Here is a 20628-nt window from a genome sequence, read left to right as displayed (position 1 = left end):
GCAGCAGGAGGTGTATCAAAATGAAAATAGTGTTCATACAATGGAAATAAATGCAACTTTTGAATTACTGTTGTCGTGGTTTAACCCCAGCCAGCAGCCAAGCTCCACACAGCTGCTCACTCACTCCCCCACCAGTGGGTTCGGGGAGAGAATCAGAAGAGTAAAAGCCAGAAAACTTGTGGGTTGAGATAAAGACAGTTTAATAGGGAAAGCAAAGGCCATGCAAACAAGCAAAGCGAAACAAGGAATGAATTCACTGCTTCCCATGGGCAGGCAGGTGTTCAGCCATCTCCAGGAGAGCAGGGCCCCACCACATGTGATGGTTACTTGGGAAGACAAACACCATCCTCCTTCTTCCCCCTACTTTATATACTGAGCATGATGTCATGTGGTCTGGAATATCCCTCTGATCAGTTTGGGTCACCTATTTCAGCTGTGTCTCCTCTCAACCTGCCTTGCATCCCCAACTTCCTCTCCAGCGTGGCAGTACAAAAAGCAGAAAGGACCTTGGTTCTGTGTAAGCCCTGCTCAGCAATAACAACAACATCTCTATATTATCAACCCTGTGTTCAGCACAAATCCAAAACACAGCCTCATACTAGACACTGTGAAAAAAATTAATTCTACCCCAGCCAAAACCAGCACACTGTACTTCAAAATAAGTGGTCTTTTTAAAATTGAATTTAATCCACCAACCATTTATGGTTACAGAATATTCTGAGTTGGAAGGGACTGACAAGGATCATGGAGTCCAACTCTTAAATCCTTTATACAAATTCTTTAGTCAGGGAGGATTGCCTTAATTTACTTTGGGTATGTAATTTAGATAAAAACACAGTGCTAAGTAAGAACTGAAGAATTAAAATACTCTTCCGTTCCTCAAAAAATTTTTTTTTTAATCTGTACTAGGAACATGAATAATTTTCACAAATATATAACCAGGCTCAATAAGACTTAATTCTCACAGCAGCAATAATCGTCATATTCAGTCCATAAAGTGCAATGAGCTGGAGAATTTTAGCATAATGTAACTCAGATTATTACATATATTCAAAGGGATGTTCTTCCATGATTCCCAGATGCTTTAATGTCTCAGTGATCATTTTCAGGAGCAGTAGAAGGAGATCCATTGACTTAATTTTCATATGTGTTAGCACTAATGCAGCAGCATCCCAGTTTCTTTGTCTGTGACTTTCATGCAGCTTACATTCTGCCTTTTTTCTCTCACTGCACTTTCTTGCTTTCTTCGCATTCCACATATACTCAAACTAAAATATTTTCTCATGCCATACTTTGAACTTATGACTTTTCTCCTTGAAGTTAAGTAAAATAGTGGGAGTTGGTGCAGTGACTTTGTATGAGTGGGAAGTTATGATACCAGTTCTAAAACAACTGCCATTTGAAAAATGGCAATATCAGTCTGTTCTCAGTGCACTGTTTGCACAGTTCATTTAGAATATGTCAGTATCATGAACTGATTTTTTTATTTATCAGTTATACAGTACTGTGGCATAGTAGCAGTGCACAGCTCTGTGACATCTAGTGTATGCAGATTTTTCAGTTTAAGATGGGTATTGTTGCTGGTATATAATGTACTTTTCACCTTGAAATCAAAGCTTTCCATTCTGTTTTAAAAAGCAAGCTTTGTAGTGAAATGTAAGTAGTTCCACATTTAGTGGCTGTAATGAATGAATGGATAAAAAACATCAGGGAAAAGAAGGTATTAGATTTCTTGTTTTCCCAGGCACATCCTTTTTCACCACTGTTTATTTTCTTACTGTTTGGATCCTCTGACTATTAAAATAATCTTGTACCTTTCCACTCTTCTGTTTTTGATTTGCATTTTCCTGTTGTCTCACATGGTTTTGTCAAGAGGTTTTCTGTTGACAAAGGGGTGGAGGATGCCACTTCAGCTGGTTAATGTTAGCCTAGAGAGTGTGGTTTTGTAGACTTCCTCTATAATCAGTGAGGACAAAGCCAAAGTCTCCTTTAGGGGACAGTTCAGAGAAGACAAGACTTAAATGTTTGTGTTTTAGATTCAACAAGGACAAGACTTTCAGGGAAAGAACTTTCTGTTAGAGAAGTTGCTGTGATAGGAGAAATCTTCAAACTAGCTTTTAAAATAACCTGTTAGATGTAGTCCTGATGCTGTGATTGCATACACTTGCACACTGCCAAAACATGAAAATGCTTATTTTTGTAATTTGATATTGTGAATAGCTGATGTCTGAGCAATAGATCTTAAATGAGTATTTTTAAGTTAACTGAGTTTTGAAAGTAATTTAATTTCCAGAAACTGCATTAGTCTGTACTAATTAGTGTATACTGTACCTCTCCAGACATTTCCTATTATGTGCCTTACCTTTTGGTTTGTTTCAGGGTTTTTTTCCCTCAATTTATTAGCTATTCTGACCTAATGACCCTTTTTTTAAAGCCCTCGAATTAGAGTAGCATGTGGATTTTGGGAGACAGATTTGCAATACAGAAGTAATAGCCAAGTTTTTAACTCAAACTTACAGGCAGTGCAAGTGTAACAGTTTTTAAGGACTTTGCTACTACTTTTCATCTGAGATCGTAATAGAAAAAGCATTTATTCCCTTAAGCTAATTTCTCTTATTAATAAAACTTGATATTTTAGTCTTAGGTAAGAACATAGCAAGACCTGTTCTGAATCGGACAAGTGCTCTATCTGTTTCCATGAAAGAGAAAGGTAGGAGCAAACAAATAGTTGCACATCATGCTATGTTTCCTAGTTTCTAGAAGTCTGACTGAAGAACTTCCTCAACTTCACGTTGAACTATTCGCACTTGAAACCTCTGATGACATTTTTTATATATGAACTTACCTGACAGCTTTTTCCTCTTAAGTTTCGGCATCCATAAGTCATGGTTATGATTTATAATTAATTATGCATCTCTGTTGGTTGCTTTGTAGAAATTTTCTGTTTCTACAGTAACAGAACTGTTTGTAATGTTTCAGTGGACACACCATGACTTTGTAGCACATAACTTCTCCCCACCCCTTTCAGAAAGTAAAAAAAAAAAAAAAAGCACAACAGTCTAAAGATTAAAAAAATCTGGTTCATTTCACTGTAGAATTTCTTCCACTAACTGTATTATTTTGTTCTAATAAGAAAAAAAAATCAAATTTACTCTCTCTTCTGAGGTAGTGAACTACTGAAGATTGTCAGAAATTCCATATGTTTAATTTCAGAGAGAGATTAGTAATTCCTCACACTTCATATGTTTGAAATTTGTAACTAGAATGATTGCTTATCTCAGCACAACTTCTGGCAAGTCTGTATAAAAGCACAGGTGAGCAGAAATTGGTCTAAGTGCTTTACTTGGAAGAAAACCAACTATTTTCAGTATAAAAGTATTTGGAAGCACTTGTGTGGTCTTAGGAATCTATGCTCACCAGGCAGTTTTAAAACTGTGATTTTATTTTGAATCATCTCTCACTACTAGAAAAACTGACTCACTGAATTTGGTAAATGATGATCATATGGTTAGCATGAAGGACAAAGTAGTGAAAAAAAGAAGTATCTGTAGAACTAGCCATGCAATGTTTTTAGGTGTAACAGTTTTTTGTTGTGTGTGACCTACTGCAAGTAGGTTGTCTGCTGTAATCTCATTGCTGTGCTTACGGTAGGCTTGACAATTAGAGAAGGTTTAGTGAGGGTTATAACCCAAATTGACCCAATGGGGTCTGATTTTTATTTTTCCTTTCCCCCCAACCCTCCTTCAAACTGATATATGCACTGGCATATTTCTGTAAAATCCTAGAGACTTAAACTTATGTAATTATTGAAGAGGATTTCCTTCAGTAGGAGGATAAATTGTGTTTTTGGAGCTCTGGTTTCCCCATCTGCTTGGGTTTATTGCTTGTTGGAAATCTCTCTTCTCAACAGGTCTGTAGAAATTCAGCAATTGCCCCTGCTAGCAGTGAAGGGCTTTTGTTCTATCTCATCTTGTGAGAGACACCTCTCACGTTTCTGCTTAGATTCAAAGGCTGTGGCTTGACACTGTGACTTACTAGTGAAATAGTGGTAACACAGGAGTTCATAAAAGTATGTAGAATCTGAATTTTAGAAGTGTGATGGTGTCACTCTTTCTATGCACTTACAAAGCACCAATTTAAGTGTGACATTAGTATGTTTGCCTGTGTTCAAACCCCACATTTTGGGGTTAGATTTTGTGAAGGATGTTTGTCAAAGTAGACCCTACACTGCTGCTATTGTGACCAAGGGGAAATTTTGAATTATAATGAAGACTGAGCATTGCTAACATCAGACTGTTTACTGAATCAACTTGTCATGAAAGACAACCATTTTTCTGAAAGCTTTTCCCCAGGAAAAACTTCAAGTTTCAGTATAGAAAGATGAGTTGCTTTCAACAGTGATGGTATCACTGAGCAAAGTTTCCTTAACGGAAGAAGGTATAAAATCATCTAGTCTTCAGAGGGTGAAATCAAGACCTAATTTATCTTGAAACGTAACAAGCATATTGTGGAGCATGGGAATGATCCCTTTCAGATCAGAAATCCTACTGAGAAATTATTTGCTATGCTTCACAATTGCTGACATTTTCAAGTAGTTTTCAGATATTGATCTGCCCAACAATAAAATCCCCATTCAGAGTAATAGAAGAGTAGACAAAGAAGCAAAAAGTAAGTGTGCATGCTTAAGAAAATGCAGCCCTGCAAATCAAAGAAGGCACATTTGGCTTCAAAGTACTGTTTGTATTGCTAAAAACTCCCTAGAACTCAAAGCAGGGCCTTCCAGTTGTGAGCAGATGTGGCTCCAGCTGATGCAGTAGGAATCATTTCAACCCTGTGTGAGCAGGGAGGCACATTAGCCTTCCAAGTTTGCTTTCTGTGGAGGATCTGCAAGGACCTGGGGGTTGCAGTGGCAAGCAGAGCTGAGGAGGATTCTGCAGGTGTTACCATCCTCAGCATAGGGCGGAGCCGCAGCCTTTATGCCGATGGATAGTTCAAGCCAATTCCTGTGGTTTAAAGTTGGCTGCGATGGCTTTTACCAAGTCATGCGTGGCTGGGGAAAGTCATCTCCCACATACACACATCAAGGGTGAAAAGTGGTGTGAGAACAGTATTTCTCTTTTTCAGAAAGGATTAAGAAACATTCTTGCTGAACTGTTATCAACGTGATTTTATATAATGAACCATAATCAGAAATAGTATGCAAGCCTGATTAAGGCTGTTGATGCAGTGAAACAGGAATACACCCACACATGTACTTTCTGTAGGTAATTTGCTTTTGAAGGTTTAGTATTGAAATCTAAATGATCTCAAACCTGTTTTCGTTTTATGAAATGTTTTTCATGCATGTGAACCAAGAACAGATGTAGATATTTCCTTTTACTGACCATGGCTGGGGGGGAAAAAAAAAATCACATAAGGCAGAAAGACTCTTCCATCATACTTAGTTTTGAATGCTAAAACCTCAAGTAGACTTGCTGGACTATGGGATTCAATTAGAAAGAGGTAGGTTTATTTTTCTTGTCTATGCAAGTTATTGTAGCCCAGCTTACAGAGAAGTTAATAAGTCTTATAAAGAATAAATTGGGTCTTGGGCTGGATGGGCAATTGATAAAAGACCTGCATGTACAGCTGGGCAGGTCAGATACCCAGATTTACTTACACTTTGAGACAACTGGTATTATTCAACCATCCACCTAAATTTGCCTCTTAGGTTTAAAGATGCCTGGATGAAGTGCCAGTACTGCTGGCATATGTGTACTTGTAATAGACTGATTCTTATTTAAATTGCAAAGTGTGTTTTGTAGGTGTCACTGCCACCTTGCTTGCTCTTTTCAGTTTGTATCCTGATTTGCCACCTTGACTGTCTGGATTCATGACTGTAATTGCTTATTTTGCTTCTCTACCTGGTATTGCACTTTGGTGTAGATCTCTTTACAAAATGGGTTGTGCACAGATTTTCACAATCACTCCTGAAGAGTTGTTGTATGTGGCCAGCTGGGTATTACTTTCCCTTTGTAGTTGCTGGAGACAACTCTCTGCCTTCAGCAGGTGACTCTTATGGCTGTCTTTAAAATTTAAGTACTGCCTATTTGGATGTTTTCAGTTGCTTTTATTATATAGTCTGTGTTAGGGCTATAGAACGTAACATACCAACATCATCAAACCAAAGGGTGTCATCTACCTGTTGGTCACTGCTGAGAGATCTACACGAGAGAATTTCTAAATAACCTTTCTCCTTTTTCCACATGTGAAGAGTTCTTGCTCTGTTTGTCTTCTGAAATCCAACCTGAACACCCACTCGTAGCATAGTGCTCACAAGAAAGGAATCTACAGAAATATTTATATCTAGCTTTATTATTTTCTAAACAATAAATGTTGCAATCATGGTGCATGCAGATTTCTGCTGGGTAACTGCATGTTTTGGCAGGGTTTTTTTTTTTTTCTTTCTCTTTCTACATTGTTTTATTCACCACTTGAAACATTTTAGATGCAGAACAGTAATTTATGTACAGCCAGTCTGGCTTTTGCCTTGTGTTTTTTTGTACATTCCCATATGCAGAAGGAGAGTGACATTGAAATATTCAGTTAGCAAAGTCTGAGGCTTGTGTAGTTGTACTCATTCCCTGCTAGGGTTTTGGAGCTGTTTGCAGGTTTTTACATCATTCTTTTGCATTCCACATTGAAAGTTTCAGACATCCTTTTCAGTTTTTAAGGTGATATCATTAAGGAATGTAACACACTCCTCTTTGTCACCTGGTGATAGAGCACCTAGTGCTCAGAAATCCTGTCAGTTGTTTACAGGTCCCATCTGTATTTTTCTGATATATTTTCATACCCAAAAAATTGGCAAAGTCTTTCTTAAAACAGTGTTTCTTTTAGTCCTAATGTTAAAGGACATTTTAAAGGAAAATTAACAAAAAAAGCTATATAGAGGCCTATGTGGAGGTTGAGCTCTTTATTCCTTTATATCCATGAAGGTGGTATTTTGGAAAGTAAATGTGTAATGCATATATTTGTAAGATAAATGTAGTTGTCAATGACAAAAAGCTCTTTATATACTTTTTCTCAAAAACTGGAAAGTGAATTATCCCCAGGGATCTCTGATGTCATACCCATTTATGTTATATAAGAGTTAGAGAAGCCTAAAAATTTGATTGTTTTTTGTTTTTTACTGGTGGATTTAATGTTCCTCATAAGTTCAGATTTACACAGCATGTGTCTCAAATGGTAAGCTAAGATGGTTTTCTTTTTTTTCCTCTGTGAGATGACTGTGTTTAGCTCTTAATAAAACCAACCTAGTAAATAAATGGCTGTGGAGGGGTCAGCTGAGTGCATTTCAGTTTGAATCTTCCAGTTGTCCACAATCATATAATTTAAAAAAAAAAATATATTTTTCAAGTATCTTTCTTTAAGGTTTTTAATTGTCTTCCTTCTTTGGTGTTGCACACTTGGCTGCACATGGCAGTTATTTGAAACGAAAGCTGCTGTACTTCTTGCAGAGATTATTTGAGGATTACAAGCTTCTTTATCTGTTCAAACGTGAACTGTTAAAAGGATCTCTTTCTTACTCTCTGTAGCCCTTGTATGACTTTATAGTCTGGACTATGATTTTCAGTATAATTATTTTTATGCTGTCTTTACTTGGATAAAGTTTGAATTAAGCCTGTAAACCACTAGTTGTTGTGGAAACTCTTGTTTAAATGATGTGAGGATTAATTACAACATTTGCTTATGTTATATTTATGTACTTCTGTCTAGAGAAGCTTTTGAGAGATAACATTAACATCTTGTGTGTAAATAAATGTAGATGTAGGTATACAAAAATATACGTGCTATATATACCTACACACAAAAACAGAACATCTTTTCTAGGGGAAAATATTTTAACTTTGTGTTAAAGTCTTTGTCATAAAAGAATACCATTTAGGCAGGTCAATTGACTTTTTTAATAGGTTGTTTGGGGGAGAAAAATCCTTTTTTAGATGTGTACCTTTAAATACTATGTTTCAGTAATAGCTTGAACTTGGTTTTCACTTTACAAACATAGTGTTTGATTTTATGAAACAACTTCCAGTTGCTTTCTGATGTTTTTTGTGGGTTGTTTTTTTGTTTTGTTTTTCTTTTTTTTAATATACAGAACTGTATACAGAATAGAATCAAATAATGATCTACTTTGTATTGTCACATCAACAGATTCATTGAACACCTATTAGTCATTTGGAAACTTGAAGAAATGATACTTCATTTGATGAGATGCTCAGCTGTCTTATGAGTGGCTTTTGTTGAGGAAGCAAACTGAGGTCTGAAATTCGAATTTGATGGTGTTTGTCTACCCGATTTTGGGGGCCATGGCCAAACAGGCTGCGTGGCAGAAGGGTCCTGGGGATGAGAAGGAAGGATTATGGAGGGCGATTGCTGGGAGTTGGCTTTAGAGTGAAAAGAAAAAGGATGTGACTGGCAGCTGAAGGGGCCTGGGGCACCAGCAAAGGAATGATGGCAAGGCAGGAATCAATGAACACCTTTGGTGTGGATATCAGGTAATAATCCTGCTGCTCCTAATTCTCCTCTCCACCACTACAGCAGTATCTTTAAAGCAGGAGCAATAGTTGGAAGAGCTTCTTCAGGAGTGTGTGTGAATATGAAATGCTCTCTAGGTGATTAATATGGGGGTTGTTGGAAACAAAGCCCATTAATTTTAGGTAAAATTTAACTTTCACTTCTGAAAAGCTGCTTTTGTTTCTCCCTTAAACACATGACTTCATGATCAGTCAACCTATGGAGAAATAGTACTCTGTGAAGGTTTGGTAGCTGGTTGATTTTCATGAAGGCAGCAGAATATTAATTTAGGGAGGAGCAACTGCAGTGATAGAGCAAAGGAATATAATGGTGTTGGGAAAAAGATTTTAAGTGCTAGCAAAATGATGGGTTTATATTTTTTAATAATCCTTTTATCAAATTAGTGACAGTCCAACACCTATTAAAAACATAAAATTAGCTTTGAGTTGCACTCCAGACTACTTAGAAGCAACTGGAAGTTTAGAGGTAGTAGGTTAAGCATCTCTTTCCCCTCTTCCAAACTGAGGTCTCTCACTCAACATGTTTGTGGCATGTCACGAGATGTGGTGATGACTGCATGTACTAGCTTGTCAGATATGGCCAGCATGAACGTAGCCAGTGGTGCAGCACAGAGACTGCAGGCTGAGCTCTTTCTCTGTATTGGTCCCGAAGGCATGCTGGAAACAAACTTGGGGCTGTGCTGGAGGAGAAAGGAGGCATTTGAGCCTTTGTGCTATGATGCGGGTATGAGCAAGCAAAACTCAGGAAGGGGAATCCGTGGTACTTGCTGTAATTTACAGCTCTTACACTGAACTGTACCTGTGCCAATATGTATCAGCCCATTTTGGGGGGGTTTGTTTCTTGGTCTGTGTTTTTTTCCTTTGGTTTTGGTTTGTGATTTTTCTTAGGTCAGAGTCTTGCAGTATCAGATGTTAGTCATTGATTAACTTGGGCACTTTGCAGTAAATTGTAAGAGTCCACACACAAGGGAGAGCAGTCTGTTTCTGGAACCACTACCCAGGGATGCAATATAGCAACAGCTAGAAACTGAGAAAGAAACATATCTTTAAAATAAGAAAAGGGAGGGGTATAAATCAATCTGCTTTGTAGTTGCTAAAAATTTCACTTTCTGGAGAGACAGTATCTGTGAGCTAGAATATTTTGCTTGTATGTATTGGCACTGGTTTAGAGTTGCTTCCTAGGGAGCAAGCGCTCCTTTCAAAAGTAAACTTGTCATTAACAATCTCGTTCCAAGAATAGAATGCAATTAGCATACAAGAAGATATGTCAGCATCTCCCTTTCAGATCCTGTAAGTTAGCTTCCAAGAAAGGGATTCTGCATTTAATTAACTAGATGAATGACATTGGTACCAAAATGGAGCATGAGTGTTGGAAGTAGGAATGACCATGTGCAGGGCCTTTTCTCTCTCTTCTTGCTTGGCTAAAAGGAGTTTTAAAGGGTTTGCTTCAGCAACAGTTACTTGTACACTTGGTAATTGTGATACTGATGTCTTGATTAATGGATACGAAATGGATGTGAAAACAGAGGATGCAATTCTGGCTTTGAGATATCGTAGTATTTCCATGATGAATAATGAGCAGGAAGTCATAGTGGAGCAAAATGTACTGAAGTGCACAGGTAGGGCGTTGCTGTATCTGTCACAATTTGATAGCTTTTATTATGCTTCATTTACCATCCTGTTATGTCATGAGCATTTACCATTGACTGCAGGAGACTGTGATTATTAAGTGTGACTTCATGGCCTTTTGCACAGGGAGGCCAGCAGGTTTGCTGCACTCTGAGCCAACCAATGGTTTACAGCTGTGTGAGCAGGGCTCGAAACCTGAGGGAGCAAATTCTGCTGAGTACCACAGCAGACGCACTCAACTTTGCACCCTCCTCTAGTGACTGCACGCCTCTGGTTATTTCACCATGTAAGCAGAGCAAGTTTGTGTTTGTCTGTAAAAAGGCATACTGCAAGAGTGCAGAAACTAATGGTAGTAGCTCACATTAATTACTATTACTTCCTAAAATCAATGTAACCTTGCCTAAGTTCATGTGTATTTGCATCAGCTACTTCAGCGGAGAATGAAGGTAAGAATAAAGCACTATTAAATCTCAGCAGATCAGTGCAGGTGATCGTTGTGTGTATGGCAACAGATGGCACACAGTGTCCTCAGGGCATAGGTTTTCTTCTGATAGTCAGGGTGTGAGGAAACACTGAGAGAAACAGGGAGAAACACAGACTTGCTGACTTGTGAATCGGTGGCAGATTTTGTTGACACCATAAATGGGGAAGGTGGAGGAGAAGAAAAGAAAGTTGAGGGAATCTCTTTCATCCTGTGCAGAGCTGACAATTATCACAAACTCAGTGAACAAAAAACCCACCAATTCCTTTAAGTTCAAAAAAATAAAACCACGAAGTTAGTAAAATACCAAATACTATTCTTCAAATAGCCTTTCAGTTGGTAAAAATTTCCTCAGAAAGATGGACCTTTTAACTTTTCTGCAGTTATAATGATGAAAGTAATCCTGGGAAGAAAAGGATAAAGTTAATAATAGGTAACCACATAGAGCCAAGTATTTCTAAAGGCTAAATTGAATTTTTCTCCTCTGAGGAATTAATTTTCTGCAATTAGACATTATTTTGTACATATAATAACTTAATTGGCTGAGAAATTAATATTCCCTTCTGGGATTTGATCTGTTATAATTCAGGTAAGAATTTGTGACACAAATAGATAAGCTTTCATGTATAAAATATTTTTCTTTGTTCTCATTTATTTTTCTGGTTTCAGGGGAGCTGCTAGTTTTCCAGGGTTTATGACAATGCCAGTTCTTTTCCCAGTAAAAGTTAACAAGGATTGCTGCCAGTAATGTGTGTGTGGTTACACTGCATTTCCTAAGTTGCCTGTATTTCAGTAAACCCTGTGGAACAGAGATTTCATTTATGTTTTTAAAAACTGCTTGCAGGAAAATGTTATTCTGATCACCTTATCCTACCATTTTCGTGATTTTAAAGTATCTCTGGCAATATACTGCATTTACCATCCTCTACTGTATTTTACTGTTTGGGGTGGAGCAGGTGAGTGTTATGGAGGCTTGGCAAAAGTGAGACTTTCCTAGAAGTAGAAAACTGATTCACTCATTTCCAAATGTTTAATTATAAAATGCCATTTTTAATGAGGGCTGATGCTGAAGTATGAAATGTTCCTCTGGAATATTATGAATCATAAATAATTTGGTGCCCCCAGATCTCTCTCTCTCCCAACATCAGAGTATTAGGATCATTAGCACCCATGATTCTACAATCTAAAGTCTCATCATGTTCTCAGCAGATAACAGAGTAATTACTAAATTCTTCAAGTAAGACTCAGTTGTGGGTAAAGTCACTACTTTGTAAGGAAAAAGAACGTGATCCCACATAAACTAAAGCTAGGAAAGACTGTAATAGGAGGTCTCTGAAATGATGTTTCAGGCTTGATCTCCTTTTCTCCATTCACCTGAACAAGTAGGTGTTGAATTATCTCATTTTGCTACCCAGATCCAAGATAAAAACTGATTACTGTGCAGTAGTTGATGTTTTTTTACTATCCTGAGCTGCTTTGAGTGAGATTTTTTCTTGATCAATTGCTTCTGTTCACTGCTTTGTATTCCAAAGGTGTCTAAGTGAAATCTTGACTGATAGGTCTTCATTTTTCTGGTGGCTGACTTCAGTTATGAGGAATATAAAACCAACATCCCTTGACTTACCTACCTTTTAAGAATGATGTAGGACTGCAAAACTATCTTGCAATTCATCTACAAGGACCTTTTAAGTTTTATCAGAATAGTCCTTTGTCCTACAGCTATAACACCAGTTTTGGAGGAAGGGAGCAAAGTGATCAAAGAGGTAAAATAGAAAGGGAAAGAATGAAGATAGGCTTGTAGCTCATTTTGAGTTGAGAATAGACACAGGGTCTGCTAGTGCTGGTAAGAAGCCAAGAATAAATTTTGTCCTAAGAATCTGAGACCCATTTTGAACAGATCCTTGGACTGCTTTAGTAGTTATTGTATGTAATCTGATAAGCAGATAATTGGTTTTCCAAGCTTATTCTCTTAACTGGTTTTTAATTGATATTATCAGTACTAAATTTTCATGTACCCTTTCAGTAGTTTTTGCATGTGGTTTTCATTTACAGCTTTTTTTATGTAGCTGTTCATTTGAGTATTTTTTTGGCCTCCTCATTAAGTTCAGATGAATTGGAAAAGTGTACATTTTCTTGGTTATGCTAGTTTGGCCTTGCCATATTCTGTTTGCATACTCATAGCTCCACCTTGAATTGTTATTTTTTCTATATTGAAATAGTAACAAAATACAAAGTGTTTCTCCTCACAAATGCTGCAGTTGTCTTTAGAGGTAGGTACTATGCTGCCTATCTTGCTGTTGTAACAAATTTTAATAGATCACATATTCTGTGTTAGCAATTTTGCTGTTTAATATTTAATTTTCTGCAGGTTTTCCACTTGAAAAATAGCACCTGTTACTGGTAACTGATGGTCATTTAAATCAAGTGTGATACCCCCGTCTTTGACACTGACATGTTTTGCAAGTAATTAATATAAGAAAAGATTAAAGTACAGATTGCCATTATTTTTTATTTTCCATTAAAGCTGGTAACTGGTGTACCCAGGACTTGTGCTTTAGGAGTTTTTAATGCTATCAAATGCAATATTTTCACTTTATTTTGATTGGAGCTAAACAAACCTTTTAGACCAGACTGTTAAGTGTCAAATTAGACAGTGGGGTGAGAAGGTCTAGAGAAATAAACACAGAAAGGTGGTTTCAGTCTCCACAAAATTTGACTTAAAAGTGATTTATTCATATAAAGATAGACACAGGCAAGGGTGGAGTTAAGGTCTTCTGCATATGATATTTACTATTACCTTAATTATTTATGGCCTGTATTCCAGCTGCTGCAGCAGATGAGCGAGGACAGCTGCAAAAACCTGCAGAACATGAAACAGGTGGTCCCCAGAGTCAGAAATTTTTAAAGCTGAGTCAGGAATAGAAAATTTCCTTTGGAAAATATACTGTGTGGTTCTGTAATTAATGACAGTACCGTACATGCAACAGGTCAAGAATAACTTAAATAGACCACTTAGTTGTATTTTCTCATGTATGATTGCATATATGTTTGGGGGTTTTATATATATATATATGTATATATGTATGCATATCCTTACTTATTTAGGATTATTGTCCTGGAACTTTTTAAAGGAAAAAAAATAATTTGGGGGGATAGGGGTAACTGGTCACCACCAAACTTGGTAATTTTTAGAGTTGCTAAAAATTGAGAGTGAAATTCTGCCCTTAAGTTGATGAGAAACCTGTAGTAGTTGTCTTCTATGAAGACAGGCTGAGAGATCTGGAGTTGTTCAACCTGCAGAAGAGAAGGCTGTGAGGAGACCTCATTGCAGCCTTCCAGAACTTAAAGGGGACTTTGAAAAAAGGTAGGGACTTTTTACATGGACAGATGATGATAGCACAATGGGAAACAGTTTTAAATTTAAAAAAGTGAAGATTTAGATTAGATGGTAGAAAAAAGTTCTTTACTGTGAGGGTGGTGAGGCACTGAAACAGACTGCCCAGAGAAGTTGTGGATGCCCTATCCCTGGAGATGTTCAAGACCTGATCAAGTGGGTGGCATCCCTGCTCATGGTGGGGGGGAGTGGTTGGAACTAGATGATCTTTAAGGCCCCTTCCAATTTGAACCATTCCATGATCCTATGACTTTAGAAACATTACAAGGAAAAGAGCCATTTATGTAAATGGCTGTGCAAATACAGTAATACCCTAAGTGACTTGTACTTTCTTGTTGTGTGTGATACAGTCAGTATGCATTTTAAGTATTCCTTACATGTTGAACTTTATATAAACAGCAGCTATTTCAAAGAGGTGTAGTATATGGCAAGTGAAGTTAAAACATGATGTCTTGGGAGGCAGAAAGTGCCCTGGCTTGGTATTTAATTAGTGTGGTGCAAAGTATTGTAGTTCTGAGACTGCAGAAAGTACTAGTTTCCCCGGAAGCATCAGAAAGCCTTGATTTGTAGACAATGCTGTATTGTGAATGTAGTGCTGGTTCAGCAGCATCTCTTTGCACACATTTGGCAAATATTTAAAGGCCACATTTTGTGTAATTGGTTCAGCCTTTGAAAATTATTAACTTCTTTGTGTTAAAGGATGTACAGAGCAGTGCAAGATTTTTATCTTGACAATCCCATGCTTTTGTCTTCTACTAGCACCGATGTATTTGTGGATTATTTTTTTTAGCTCCTCAAAGGGCAGTATACAAAATGCTTTGTAATCACTTCAGTACTGATGAGGTATGGGAAACCATTTAATTTCTATGACTTTGTAAAGATGGATTATACAGGAACTGTGGCAGACAATATTTTGTTAGCCAGGGAAAATGAAACTTTTCTTATCAAGTTACTTAAAAGTATGTGTTTCTGTTAAGCTTTAACCTTTTTTGTTGTGAACTCTCTGCAGAGGTGATACATACTTTCTGGACTATGCAGCTAATCTGCAAATAAGGCTGTGCAAAGCACAAAATAAATGTTATTGACAGCCATTCTCTCTATTATAATTTTGTAATCTTTGTGCTAATAAGCGTTTTTGTTAGCATGTCAGTTATTTACATTAATGGAAAAGTTGAATAGGCATCGTTAATGCCTAATTGCAACCAAGGATGTATGACCTGTAAATGGCAAATTCTTTTAAGTGTTTAAGTAGTTCTGATTTGGCTCCTATCTAATTTCTCTGGGAAATGCTGTATGTGTCCTTCAGCTGAGGAAATTACCTCCCTACTTGTGCATTGTAACAGTACTACTAATCAGTTCATAAGGAAAACGTATTTATGTGTGGAATAAAAATCTGGAAGTTTTCAGAAGGCAACCTAACAATATTTAGAAAATTCCTCACCACTATATAACACAGCTCTGCACTTTTGAGATGATGATCAACAGGATTTAAAAGCATGTTTATTAAAAATATTAGTTATGTGTAATAATTATTTTGATAGTTTCAGTTACCAAAAAACTTATATATTATTAAATAAATAATTATTTTATCTCTCTTTTTTCTACTCTAGGCTTAAAAGAAGCATAAATGATGGGATTACAACTGACATTTTGGAACGCGAGTGATGTTAAAGCAATTTGAATGTATTGGATCATGGCTACTTCTTAAAATGCAGAAGTTCAAGGAAATTATTACTTATCAAAACCTACTGAATATCTGAATTTTCTGGACATCCCGCATTTAACTGTGTCCTTAAGTATCCATGATTAAGATCTCATGCAACCATTGTATATTTTGGAGACTATTCTCCAAAAGAGAACTGTGCATTTAAAAAGCAGAAATGACTGTGTCTTCTCTTGGAACTTACTAAGGTTGAACATACTGAAAGACCATGACCAGCTTGAAGCGGTCCCAGACCGAAAGGGCTGTTGCCACTGGGGTATCAGTTGGAACAGATGGCACCTCAAAAGTCCACTCGGATGATTTCTATATGAGACGCTTTAGGTCACAGAATGGCAGCTTAGGATCTGCAGTCATGGCGCCGGTTGGACCTCCTCGCAATGAGAGTTCCCATCATGTTACCTCTACTCCTGGAGTCCCCAAAATGGGGGTCAGGGCAAGGATTGCTGATTGGCCCCCAAGGAAGGAGAACATCAAGGAAACAAGCAGATCTAGTCAAGATATTGAAACGTCAAGTTGCCTTGACAGCATGTCTTCTAAAAGCAGTCCTGGGAGTCAGGGAAGTTCTGTTAACCTGAACGCTAGTGATTCTGTCATGTTGAAGAGCATCCAGAGCACACTTAAAAACAAGACCAGACAATCTGAGAATCTAGATTCCAGATTTCTTACACCTGATGGCTATCCCAGTTCCCCAAGGAAAGCTCTTCGCAGAATACGACAGCGCAGCAACAGCGACATTACCATAAGTGAGCTGGATGTGGATAGTTTTGATGAATGTATTTCACCCACGTTTAAATCTGGCCCATCTCTGCACAGGGAGTATGGCAGCACATCTTCCATAGATAAGCAGGGAACTTCAGGGGAAAGTTTTTTTGACTTACTGAAGGGCTATAAAGACGAAAAGTCTGATCAGAGAAGCCCAGGCACAGCTAAGCTTGGTGAGCTCCTGATTGCCAGTGGAAGCAAAGGTTCAGGATTCTCTCTAGATGTGATAGATGGACCTATTACTCAAAGGGAAAACCTGAGACTCTTTAAGGAAAGGGAGAAACCACTCAAGAGACGCTCAAAATCAGAGACAGGCGATTCATCTATTTTTCGTAAGCTGCGCAATGCCAAAGGTGAAGGGGAACTTGGGAAGTCTTCAGATCTTGAAGATAACAGGTCAGAAGATAGCATCAAGCCTTGGACTTGTCCAAAGTGTTTCGCTCATTATGATGTACAGAGTATTTTATTTGATTTAAATGAAGCAGCGATCAACAGGCATAATGTTATTAAAAGAAGGAACACAACAACAGGTGCATCTGCTGCTGCTGTAGCATCACTTGTCTCTGGACCCTTGTCCCATTCTGCAAGTTTCAATTCTCCAATGGGCAGCACTGAAGACCTGAATTCAAAAGGAAGTCTCAATATGGACCAGGGGGACGATAAAAGCAATGAACTAGTGATGAGTTGTCCTTATTTTCGTAATGAGATTGGTGGGGAAGGGGAGAGGAAGATCAGCCTTTCCAAATCTAATTCAGGTTCCTTCAGTGGGTGTGAAAGTGCCTCATTTGAGTCGACTCTGAGTTCTCATTGCACAAATGCCGGAGTTGCAGTTCTGGAAGTTCCCAAGGAGAATCTGATTTTACATCTAGACAGAGTGAAGAGATACATCGTTGAACATGTAGACCTTGGTGCATATTATTACCGAAAATTCTTCTACCAGAAAGGTAGGTAAATTTTATTTCTCCTTGAACAGACATGCAAAATTCAGTTGATGTTTAATAGTATTTGCAAGAATTATATGTCTTTAATCACCAGTGCTTAAGCATGGTATGTTTATGCACGTTACGTGCTATATCAAATAGTCTTTCACAGTGTTGGAGTATAAGAATGTTGAGGATTTTATTACTGATATATATGACAGAAATGGCTACAAATTATAAATGTCTTGAAACACAGCTTTGTTATTCTTGGGAGGGGGCAGAGGTTGACATTTGAAAGATTAAAAACCAGAAAATAAAATTGTAAAATAGAAGAACTTTCTTCCTTTCGTAGCAAGACTTGATGTACTGAGGATTTAGTGGAATGTGCATCTAACAATAAATAATCAGTATAAACAAAGATAAAATTCTGTCTTCCTCACTCACTATTTTCATTATAGCCATCATTCTAGAAAGAAAATTCTAATCTGTCAGATTTTGTAGACACAAACTATCGCTGTATAAATATCAGCATACAAACACATATATCCAACAACAACAACATATATCCATGTTGCAATGACAACAACATATTTGAAAAGCCAGAATACAGGTTTTTTTTATCACATGGTTCTGCTGTGAAACCAAGGATTATAATTTCCCTTGGAGGCATATGGGAGGGATTAAAAAACCCCAAATAACAGACCAAAGTTTTTTGACCCGTAGAAAACAGCAAAGCCCAATCTTTAACCAAATACCCCTCTCACCAAAGTGATGGTGGCACCATAAGATAAAGATCTCGCTGTCTGTTCTTCCTGATTCTGGAAACGATCAAAAAGGGAGTGCAAACCAAAGTCCTTTAAAGTTTGAGTTCTGTCTGCAGGTTTGTGTGCCTCGCTGTGGTATCTCCTGATGGATAGAACTGGTCTGACTGACCTGAAGAGTGCTCCTTCCTTACTTACCAATGATCAGGACTGGTTTTCTTCTCTTTAGTGAACGCATCTCAAAAGAGCTTGTTTCCTGCGGATAAAAACAATAGGGATGCCTGGTTAGAATTAAGTCAGTTAAAATCACCCTATAACTTCTTAACTGTATGTTATTGGTAATAATCTCATCTCCCATTTTTCTCTTGCCTTCAAAATATGTCCGTCTCTCACCTCTTTATCCCTGCATTGTGGGGTGGCTCTTGTTACTCTTTCCGGTCTCCTCTTTCTGAAGTTTTTCTAGGGCTGAGCAGTAGCCTTTGCTGCATGTTTTTTGACAGTGTTGATCCACATCCTTTGGAGACAAAGAAGTTAGGAAAAATATTGGTTTCCTGGGAGCAGTAAACCAGATGTGTGATATAGGATGAGGTATATTTGGAGGGGAGACCCTGGGATTAGAGACCTTTGTCCATGATTACCTTCCTATATGTCTACTTTTGGAACAATTTGATACCTTATCACTCTGAGTTTCGTGATCAGCAACTAAAGGTGCGGTTTCACGCTACAGCTGACCTGATTTACCAGCATTTCATCAGTAAAAGGGGAAGATTTTATTCCTCTCCCTTGTACTTGTATTTCTCTTGTTTTCTGAAAACATGATAAGCCAGTTGAGTTTACTAACCAGAAGAAATCTTGCCATCACAATAAATTTGGGGGTTATTGCATGGTTATTTCTCTCTGGTTTTGGTGAGGCATATTATCTTTCCTTGCAGTCAGAGAAGTATCAAAGCCCTACTGCCAGGGGAGCAATGAGAGTGAACAGCAGAAGAGGAAGGAGGTGTGAATGGAAGGAATTTCAGCCTTTAGGCAACAGCAATTTATGTTTCCCTTCTCCTTAAGGGAAACCACACCCTTATGCTACTACAGTTACAGTCACCATTACATTTCCATTTCTTGTAGTTGTAATTAAGATGAATTAGATAAAATCTACATAATTTAGTCCTAAAGGCATTGATGAGGGGCAGCCAGATATAAAAACATATGTGTATGGAGTGGGTTTGGAGGAAGAGAAGAAGCTGTGATTTTTTTTTTCTTAAGCTGTAAAACTGGGTTTTAAATTCACTTTCCTTGTGTCCAGTCCAGCAGGCACAAGCCAGGGATGTTGATTCTACCAGAGACTTTTGTCTGAAAATATGTACTTCAGAAGCCTCATTAGATATGCCCAAACCCCAAATTTCTACAGGTGCAAAACACATTTTGTTGACCATGCAGAGTATCATTGTTCCCTAAGCAAACTTTAGACTAAGCTGATGAGATGGGATAGTGATAAAGCAGCATAACAGGAAAAAAAAAAATCAAGGAAGTCAGTTGTAACCAATTTTTTTTTTTTTTTTTACAACATGAAGCAGGAAGTTTTCTTGCTGAAAGAGGAGGTTGGATCTTTATGATGTTATAAATGGAAAGAGTGCTGAAAGACAATTTCAGTGGGATTGGCTCATCAAATCAGCAGGCCTTGGGTAATATTGTAGTCTTAGAAGTATAAAGCAAAGAATTCTGATTCAACAACAACACATTTTATCGATCTCAAACCAGGAAAATTTCACAGATTTAGAGAACCCCTAGTGATCCTAGAGCTTACAAAGAGTAAAAAGTGATGTTTGAGAGAATTGTAAGCCTGAGTTTGTTTTTATTCCAATTTGAAATAGCAAAGCAGGTAGTTCGGGACTGTATCAACAAAGAACTGCTAGTTAAAAATCATTATTGATGCCAGTCAGCATGATTTAATGGAAAGTAGGTCTTGCCACAAAGAAGAAAAAACTCCATAGTTAATCTTGTGTCTTAAAAAAAAAGAAAAAAGTGAAAACCATTGCATTCATATAGTCTATATTTTAATTTCTTCAAGGTGATTTGGTGAGATGCTGATAGTGACCCGACTGAAATCTTAAACTACGTGAAATCAATAGTTCATTTTTTACAGATATTGTTACTTGAATGATGGATGCATCTCAAATTTTAGCAGTGTATGGGGGAGGTATAAGTGAGCTTACAGTATTACTAACATGGTCCAAATTAATTAAAATATTTTAATCTAGTTAGTGTAAATATTTGCATGTGACATTTATGGATGAATCTTGTATAAATTCAGTGAATGGAAGTGGATGAGCTTTTGTATGTAAAGGAAACTGGTCCCTCTATAGAGTGGTGGTATCAATAAATAATATT

General features: G+C 37.5%; 1 protein-coding gene across 9 annotated transcripts in view; it reads left to right on the top strand.

The window, feature by feature from the left end:
• SIPA1L1 (signal induced proliferation associated 1 like 1) overlaps positions 1 to 20628 on the top strand; it is a 211865-nt gene that overhangs the window by 117613 nt on the left and 73624 nt on the right. For all 9 annotated transcript variants that reach the window (XM_064658252.1, XM_064658249.1, XM_064658251.1 and 6 more), the window contains one exon: positions 15691 to 17509. In XM_064658252.1, the coding sequence (XP_064514322.1) occupies positions 16012 to 17509 (1498 nt within the window). In that variant the 5' untranslated portion in view covers positions 15691 to 16011. The remainder of the gene's footprint in view (positions 1 to 15690; positions 17510 to 20628) is intronic.

Source organism: Pseudopipra pipra, chromosome 6, assembly GCF_036250125.1.
Source record: "Pseudopipra pipra isolate bDixPip1 chromosome 6, bDixPip1.hap1, whole genome shotgun sequence".
Lineage (NCBI taxonomy): Eukaryota > Metazoa > Chordata > Aves > Passeriformes > Pipridae > Pseudopipra > Pseudopipra pipra.
This window is presented reverse-complemented; position numbering and strand designations above follow the sequence as displayed.